General features: G+C 38.0%; 1 protein-coding gene across 2 annotated transcripts; it reads right to left on the reverse strand.

Moving 5' to 3' along the window:
* Nucleotides 1-401: 401 nt before the first annotated feature.
* LOC146590601 (myelin P2 protein) lies at nt 402-8,089 on the reverse strand. Of its 2 annotated transcripts, none has more exons than XM_085314284.1 (4): nt 7,077-8,089; nt 2,498-2,670; nt 2,151-2,252; nt 402-633 (listed from the first exon to the last, which is right to left on the reverse strand). In XM_085314284.1, the coding sequence occupies exons 1-4, from the start codon at nt 7,225-7,227 to the stop codon at nt 583-585; spliced, it is 477 nt and encodes a 158-aa protein (XP_085170410.1). In that variant the 5' UTR covers nt 7,228-8,089; the 3' UTR covers nt 402-582. The 2 variants fall into 2 exon arrangements, with proteins under 2 accessions (XP_085170410.1, XP_085170411.1); XM_085314285.1 differs by lacking the exon at nt 7,077-8,089 and adding an exon at nt 4,182-4,340.
* Between the last annotated feature and the right edge of the window lie 878 nt (nt 8,090-8,967).

Genomic DNA, 8,967 nt, shown 5'->3' on the forward strand with positions numbered 1-8,967 from the left:
ATGCCAAAATATATGAAAAATAGCACTACAAGAAGTATAAAAAATGACACTAAACTATAAAATGTTGGATATGAGAATAATACAATGATGTAGTAAAATTATAAGTAAGAAATTTACAGAAAGTCAAGAAATCTGATGGTAAGAATGGTTTCCCTATAGGAATTATTTGGCAATAAAGTTGTCAATAGGAAAGGAATATTGAAGCCATGAGGTGAGAACTATTACATATATCAAGGAAAAAGTGTTAACACCCTTGTAAGACAAATTAGTTGTGTTTCACTATTTTACTCAGAAATAGTCTGACAACTTAGGCAGACAGGAGCAGAAAAGATGAACAGCATCCAGGGAAGAAAACCTAAATCATTCATGCAGAGACAAATACTATTTTATGTGTTGAGAAGCTTTTATTGGATCACCACAATACTTTGGATTAGTTACACTATGGCTCTGAAATATCAAATTATAATGTAGTCATCTCCCCGATAAAAGGAAATAAGAAAATAAAGAAGCATGAGGCTTTGGTCACTGAACTAAGCTGAGTTTTAAGAGCTAGTCCCAGTCCGGTGCAGAGGAGGAATTTCTTCACACTCTCTCATAGATTCTAGTGCAGACAACTCCTTTCATGGCACATTCCTAGGACACAAAATAAAATATTAATTTAAACCTCTCCCTGATGGGAGGTGCATCTGCTTGAGTAACTACAAAAATCAATGAAAATCCAAATATCACGTTGTACAGCTCTATATAATTTTTAGAATAAACAGCAAAGCTGTTTTTATATTACTGTGGAAAAACTTGTTATTTTAACAGCATCAGGCAATGAAGTGGCATATAATGATAAATACATTGCAAAATCGGAGATGARGTAGTAGCTATATAGCTATGTAGCTCATTCAATTTTGCTCGGCTTCCAGAAAGATATTTACCTTCCTTGGTGTTACTGACTTGACAGAAGTATCAGTCTAGTCTATATGCCTAGTTTATTTTACCACAACCCATGAACACAAACTTTCAATTTAAAAAATGGATTTTATTTGTGGAAGCAAAAGTGGCCTATGCAATTTCAAAGGTCAGACCTCTGGCCTATAAAACTTTGGATTAATGAGTCACAAAATGTTTGTGCTGAGCATCTCACCCCGTGCCTGGCTCTTGGTGACTCACAGCCACAGGGCCTGAGCAGCAGAGAGAGAAGCGTCACGGAAACCTTGTCTTCTGCAGACTGATGGGGTTTGCTGTGCCCTAACCCTGACAACGTGCTCTAGGGAGACTTCTGAACTGCAGACAGCAGGACATAGGTGCAAGAGGGGTGCTACCTCTCTGCTCAGCTCTTTAAAGGTGTTTGAATAATCAGGAGAACTTTACAGAGAAATGCAGTCACAGTAAAATGCAAAAGCAAATCAACCTTCCAAACATATTAAGAGTTTAAAACAAAATTCAATCAGAACAAACTCAGGTATTAAGACTTAACGTTGCTGTTTTCAAACAAGTTACTCACRCTAGTTTTCTCTTTAAAAACTTTAATGAACAAAATACTTTCCTTCATTCAACAGTAAGCCTTTATTAAAAAAATACTGCAACTAAGGCCTCCAAAATGTATGATAACACTGGCTTTGCTTTCCTGTGCTTTCTGTGTGACTGTTGGAGAAAGATAGATTAGCCCTGATGAGAGAAACAGATAAGGGAAAGTCACCACCCGCCAGCCTTCATCAAAGACTCAGTTCCTGGAGTGCGGAGGGCTCTTTGGTGGAGCCATCAGGACCTGTCAGTCCCTGCTATGTTTTATCATCACAAGTAGAGTCAGATGCAGAGATAGCAGCTTTCATACCATAAACCTCAGGCACCTGCTTAGTGAGCCTGGCGTGCTCATGTGGACAGAGCAAACACAAGTTTTTTAATTGACTGGCATTAATGGAAAAAGATGTGGAAAAGCTCTGCCAATATAATCACTTCACAGACAATTTTCTGTATAGAATAAGATTTATTTCCTTCCAGCTTGTTTCCTAAGCTTGTTTCCTTTTTTCTCCATCTTTATTTCTCTCATAAGCCAAAGGGAAAGCCAAAGTTGACAGACCATTTAGCTCGAAACAAACTGAAGGTTGCATCCTTTTACCATTTGGTAGTTTATAAGGAGAGAGAAAGTACGTACTTACCACCACCATTTTCCCATCAACTAGTCTTCGCCTTATCGTAGTCTCTTTGCCGTTCCACTTCTGCACTTGCACCAATGATCCTTTCTCAAGGGTTACGACACTCTGCAAAGGCCAAGAGAAGAGTTTCAAAACGTGATCAAAGTTTTTTAGATTAGAGTAACGATTCACTTTTTGGTTAGCAAGATCCACATTTTCTGCTAATGACACACTTAGTAACATCGGTTTCAGCTCCATACTGCTTCCTCTTTTGGTACTTTCCTTGCTTGGAAATTTCATAATGGAAAAACTCCTCCCGTCTCTCTTCCTGGACACCTGGATCCCTTGGAGATCATTTAGAGCCACCTTACCTTGACTTTCCGGTCATCTGCTGTCATTTCATCAAACTGCTGGCCCAGTTTGAAGGAGATCTCTGTATTTTTGAAGGTGCTTTCAGTTCTGATAGTTACCACATCCCCTTTCATACTGATGATCACATTGGGCTTTGCCAAGCCACCTAGTTTCCTGGCAGCTAAGCCCACTCCTATAAATCAGAAAAAATATAGCATTACATTCTAGGAAACAAGAAACTCATTATCATTTCCTAAAACTTCTGTGGAAAAATAAGAAAAAGTTTCTTCTTGAATACTATAATGTCTGATTCAGATGAGACCGATTTCTCATATGTGGAAGCTGCATACAATATTACTTTTAGAGGCTGAGGCTTCCCCAGCTGATGCATCTCAGCAAGAAGTAAAGATACATGTGAGTGTACAGTTGTATCCATTTAGCTAAGATGAAAATTAGATGGTTAGTAATCTGCATTATATTTATGTAGTCATGTAATTGGTAGAAAGGTCCATAGAAAAGGACTGCAACTCATAAAAGCTTGAAAAAATCCTTTTATTTTTGTTAGTCTCTATGAATTTGAGAATCTGAACTTTTGTTAACCAGCCACAGGGAAGAAACAAGATATTGAACACCCAATACGCTGGTGCTTATTCTTCCAAACATAAAATATACTGAAAGCTGAGCCATTCCGAAGTTACTACTAACGTCCCTTAGGAATCCTAATGTCTAAATCTCAGTGAAAGGTACAAGTATTAAATAAAAAAAAATTTTGAGTATAAGAGTGAAGAAGTGCAGAAAATTTCAATAAAAATCTTGTGTTGAGAGCCTTTTATATTACCTTGTGCTTTTTAGTCCAATTTATGGTAACAACCTGTGAACTCCGTTTTATAAAAGCAGAACAGGGATAGCTATAGTTAGTGTCTTTTTAATTCTGCTCAGATTAAAAGATCTACATAAAAGGGTATAAGGTTATCTGTAAAGTATAACACTGGTTGTGCTAATTATTCAAGTCTGAAACAATTCTGTTTAGACCTTCAGAAAAATGTCTGTAGCTGGATTTTCATCCCGCATTTACTCTGGTTAATTAATTAACTGAAGTTCTTTTGTTACTGAGTTTAACCTTTCAAATAAAGGGAATTAATGTTTCAGTGAATCATTTATATAGCAAAAGAAATGCTGGAACTGAGTGTCTGTGCACTTGTTATCTATAGATGAAGCCAGCATTAAACTAAAAAACAATGCCCAATTTATTACATTCCTGGCATTCTTCAGTAACAGATAGATTCATTCATAGAATTCAGGCCTCTGAAACCCAAGTGTCATGAGACATCAGCTCCATTATACATTGTAAATTATCACAAGTCATGAGTTTAATAGTGTAATCAAGAGAAACTAAAAAAGTCCTGCAAATTCATAGGTCCTTCTACAGGAAGGATCCTGCACAGGAAAATGGATTATTCAGATCAGTTAGACAGATGTAGATTTATTATGATAACCCGGTAACTGCCTTTCTCCTTTTCCATTTTAGAAGCTAAATGTAATAAATGAGATTATACTAGAAAGTAATTAAAGTGCTTATGGCCAGAAAGAAGACATTATCTGCGATAATGATGATGATATCTTATTCTATCATAAGATGAAGAAGAGAAAGTTTAAAGAAAACTTAAAAAAAAAACTTTAAAAAAAGGAAATAGCATTTCTCACCCAATTCTTTCATGTAATCATCAAAATTTTCGCTGGAGACAAGCTTCCAGGTTCCCACAAATCGGTTACACATCGTATTGGCTTTACAAGGCGGTGGTCCTCAAAAGAAAGGCGGCAGCAGCAGCAGCAGCTCTTGGAGGGAGGCAGAAGGATTGTGCGACTGATTCAGACCTCAGACGCCTCCTTTTAAAGATGCCCCGTTCTTATAACGGTCAGGAGGGGCCAGTGGGAGAGGCAATGCCAGGGCCAGACAATGTGCACCTTGTCCAAGGCCGGTTGTGTTAGTACCAAGGCTCAGGGTGATGCTTGCCACGGCTTCCTCCACTGAATAAATCAGCGCAGTGAGGAGCATGGGACAGGGACGCGAGGCAGAACAGGCAGGTGACATGGTGGTGGGGTCTAAGCAATATAATGCCACCCGGCACACTATCGCTACACCCCTACGAAGCCCAGCTCTGGCTTTCCTCCCATTAGTGTAACTCCTGCTATCACCATTATCACTGCTGTCACCTGTACGCTAGTCAGTTAAAATAAAGCCATGGGGATGTGGGGAAGAGGTAGTGAGAAGCTCCTGTGTAAAGGGGGAAAAGCTATTATTTTTTCCTTTCATGATCCACGATCGCCCCCCCCCATGTATTCCACTCTTTAAATACAAAATTAAATTGTTCTATCCTGTTTGCTTTTGCATCAGAGTTATGATGCCAAACTGTGGGTTCTGCCCTACATGTTCCCCAGCAGCCCTGTGAAGAGAAGAGACAGCTCAACTTTGCTGCCTCTTCTTCTACAATAAAAAAAAAAGATGTTCAGAAGATCAGTGCGTGTGTTCAGATCAGGTTTTGTGCTTGACAGGTAGAGTCATTAAAATGCTTAGTTCAAAATCACATAGTGAAAAGTGAGCAGGTTTGCTGGATTGGGAGGAGGGAATATACTCCTTTCTCTCTAYGTTTCTGCACAGGGATACTCGGTCTGTCAAAGGCTTAAGGGCAAATCTACGGCAATGCAGTCATATAAGGTCTTGCATTAAAATGTGTCCTATTTTTCCCAGATTTCTTCTGGTCTACGATCATGAAGGGCCATGGTCTCTTCTGTGCCATGTGAAACTGAGAGGGTCACTTATGCCAGACCTTCTTTTCCTTCCAAATAAGACAATGCAAGAACCTGCCACAAAAATCTCTTCTTCCGGTGACGTTATGAACTAGAATGTGTAAGTATGCCTCAGTTCCTATGTATATAACCTAAACTTCCAAAAACAGTGCACTTCTAGTATTATTGTGTTGTATTTARTAAAAAAATGGAAGCAAAAAGCAAATCCATAGACCATATGTATATCTGAAGGGCAGGAATTTAAAGCATTGTAATTCAAGACACTTCAAAGTATCTGAGAGTATAATTCAACATCAGCTGTAATTCTATATTTCCCCTTCATAAACAACCTTTTGGTTGGAGAAAGCTATTATTTGCTATATTAATGGAATAGATGGCTTATTTCCTACTTATATGAACAAAAGCTGCATGTTCTATTTTGCATGATTAAACTTTCTGATTTATGACCGTGTACAGGGACTTCTCAAGCCTCCATTGTAAGGATAAGTCATGGGACTAAGTCTCTCGTGTTTAGGATGGAAAGAGTCAGATGGAGCTGATGCTGGCCAAGGAGACTGAGGTTTGGGCCCTCTCTCCAGAGCTGCCATATGTAGGAAGGGGAACATGCTTAAACTGAAAAATGATAAAACCTGAACAGGGTAACAATCTCTGGATTATACTGCGGTAACATATGTCACATGTTACCAGTTTTGACTGTATATGCAAAATATTTTTGTCTCATCAGTTGGTCAGGACTCCAATAAASGTAATTTCAGCAGAATTTCCCATTGCTTCTCTGGTCTAACTATAGTGCAGTGTAAGAAGAGAAAGTCCAGAGTAAGTGAAAATGAAAACTAATAAAAGGATAACTCCTTCTYGCCATAGTAGGAAGCAGATGGTGTRTCTGTCAAATGTAAATAAATGTCAGTCTGTGAAGATGTGGACCACATAATAACTTTTCAAAAGTAGGGATGCATTATATCACATTTTGTGTGAAAGAATAGCCAGCTCTTTTATCCAGTCTCTGGAAATGAGAAAGTTAATCCTAAATTAACCTTTCCATTATTTGTCAAGGAATAATACAAAAATATTCTACAGTTGCTCTGCAGGCATTCTTTGTTTTTCCATTTGATTGTCTTATCCACAGAAAGACACTTTAACAAGGCAAGATTGGTGTCTGTGGAAAATAGAGGATGAGTGGAACATTGTAATATCCGGCCCAAAGAAATTGAAGAAGAGCAAATTAGTCAGAATAGAACAGCTAAACTGCAGTACCAGTAACCTTAAGAACAAAAGTGACAGAGAATTATTTATACAGACAAAACCCCAGTCTTAAGCAGTCTCAAACAATGTTGACATTGCTACCATCTATCTCTTTGTCATTAAGAAAAATCAGCAGTTTCATTTAAAGGATCTACAGTCTAGAAAGAACAAGAGCAGGGAATTCTATCTTCAGCAGAAATAATGTATGTGGAAACCAATCTTTAAGTATAAAAAACCAAAAAGGACTGTGAGTACGTGTAACTGATAAGAAATAGACTTGATTCACTTTTTCTAGTCAGAAGAAAGCAAGATTTGAATGTGAAGATTGTGAAACATCACTAGAGATAGGGGTAAATCTGGTAAAAATAGAGGRAAAACATGCAGGGAATATTTAAAGACAAATAAAAAGTAAATTTCTTAAAGAAATTGTCAATTTCTTTAAAGAAAAGATGATCTAGACAAATATCATCCAAAAAAAAAATCTAAAYTCAATTCTTTGGAGAGTAATAAAGAAAACATTTCTGCAAGCAGAGAACAGAGGCTGAACACCTTTTTGCTTAAGGCACGGTGGATGTTCTGGCACTGATGCTTGTGCTGCCAAGGGTTCAGCTCTGAACGTGGAGCCAGGAGTCTCTCTCCTTCCAGTAGTTATACCAGACAGTGCCAATAGCCTTTTGTCACTTAAGCTTGTAAAACCCATGAGACAAGGACAAGATCGCTTGGGGCAACAGAAAGTTTGGGGCAGACCATGGAGCTTGGCTTGACAGGTCCTGTTGTCAACACGCAGGCTTGGTCACTGAAGAGGTCCCGTGGTTACACGTAGAACTCAGACTTAYAAACTCCAGGCAGTCGGGTTGTCTTGCAATGCTTGGTGAATTCCCAAATTGCTGGCTGAATCCCAGCCGCTGCCACATTCCTTTCAGTGGAAACTAAGAATTAAAAGAAACACAGAAAATAACAGAAAGATCAAAGAGCACAATAAGCCTTGCTTTGTCTTTCTTTTGAGCCGTTATGAATCTGTGCGAATGAGTCCCCCTTCCCTCTTGTCATGCAAGAAATGTTTAAAGGATTGGTGAATGAATGTGCTAACTGGATACAAATATCTCCTCCTCCTCGTAGCACTGAGAGGCGCCTGCTGCAATAGGCAGGTAGCCCATGGGGTTGGCAGGAGTCCGGTGAGATCCTCCGTTTTCAAAGAGGAGTCCTGGGGACTGCTGTTTCTGATTTTCAGAGTAGTTCAGCACTTCAGAAGAGAGGGAGAGATCTTTTCTCTTCTGCACATAAGGACAGCTCGCTGACTCATCTTTACCACTTAGAAATGCATACTGTGATCTCCATCCAGGTCTGAGTGTATAACCCCCTCATCATTCTTTGCCAGAGAAGATTTAACTGTACTTATTCAAAAAATCACTAGCCTGATGCCTATCTTACTGCAAGTTTTGGATATGCCCATATTCTAAGAAAGCACCACCAGTATTTCCTTAYGGTGTTGGCTCAATTAAAGTTTATGAACAGAATGCCACCTTATTGAAATTTGTAACAGCTGAAGCTTTAAATTGCTTTTTTTTCCCCATTTAAAAATAGTATTTGATTCATTCACAAAGTCTGAATTTGGATACTAAAAGAGATGGTGATGYTTTAAAAATACATTACTTCATTAGATGTTGGGCTCTCAAAAAAATCAGGCTGCCAAAGTTACAATCGTATCTGCAGGTTTTATTTAGATGCTTAAGGGAATGTCAGGTTTTTGGAAAATATGAGCCCTTATATGAACAAAGGGACCATATACGGAAATTTGACTTCTGGAATAAAATATCTCCATATGAGTGGATGAAAGAATATAGTTAACTATAACCTGATCTTCATTATTTATAAACAGCTCACTTAAGTCAACGTTGCAGCTTATTAAGACCATCCACACTAAATTGGCTTTCTTCTGTTGCAGTAAGCAAGAATCTCTCTTCACATGTCATGTGTTTCTACTACTCTAAAAGTTCTCTATTTTAAAGAGTGTGGAAAAGGTTTGAAATTAAAAATACAGATTAGGTATCTGACTTACAGTCAGTCTCTTGAAAAAGTTACTATCCTTCCTCTTTGCAATTTTCTTCTTAAAGTTTGTAAGAATAAAGATTTGGTTGGAAGATTTTGTAGCTATGTTTGTAGGGGCAGAACAAATCTCCTCCATGACTTCTTGAGGAAACTGCTTGCCATTTCTAAAGTCCATATGTTTGTGTCACTCAACCATAATTTTATCTTTAATTTTTCATAATATGTTTTTTCATTCTGTTAAGTTCGTTTAATATTGTCTTTATAGGCAACTCTGAAGCATACTTCATACCTCATTTTACTATCCAACTGCTATTCTTTAAGCTGATGACATTTCCTAAACAAGGAAGCCAAACTAAAGAGTTTGCCTGTTAGTACATTTTTTTTTTCATAT

This window comes from Rhea americana, unplaced genomic scaffold (assembly GCF_003343005.1).
Source record: "Rhea americana isolate MKP2758 unplaced genomic scaffold, rheAme1 scaffold_40, whole genome shotgun sequence".
Lineage (NCBI taxonomy): Eukaryota > Metazoa > Chordata > Aves > Rheiformes > Rheidae > Rhea > Rhea americana.

What these genes read in the sequence shown, in the direction of transcription:
- LOC146590601 (XM_085314284.1), bottom strand. Translation starts at nt 7,227, where the DNA reads ATGGGTTTTACAAGCTTAAGTGACAAAAGGCTATTGGCACTGTCTGGT. An exon ending in CAGATGACCGGAAAGTCAAG is followed by an intron (nt 2,253 to 2,497) that starts GTAAGGTGGCTC and finishes TGGCCTTTGCAG; the next exon opens with AGTGTCGTAACCCTTGAGAA. An exon ending in TTGATGGGAAAATGGTGGTG is followed by an intron (nt 634 to 2,150) that starts GTAAGTACGTAC and finishes TTTGTGTCCTAG; the next exon opens with GAATGTGCCATGAAAGGAGT.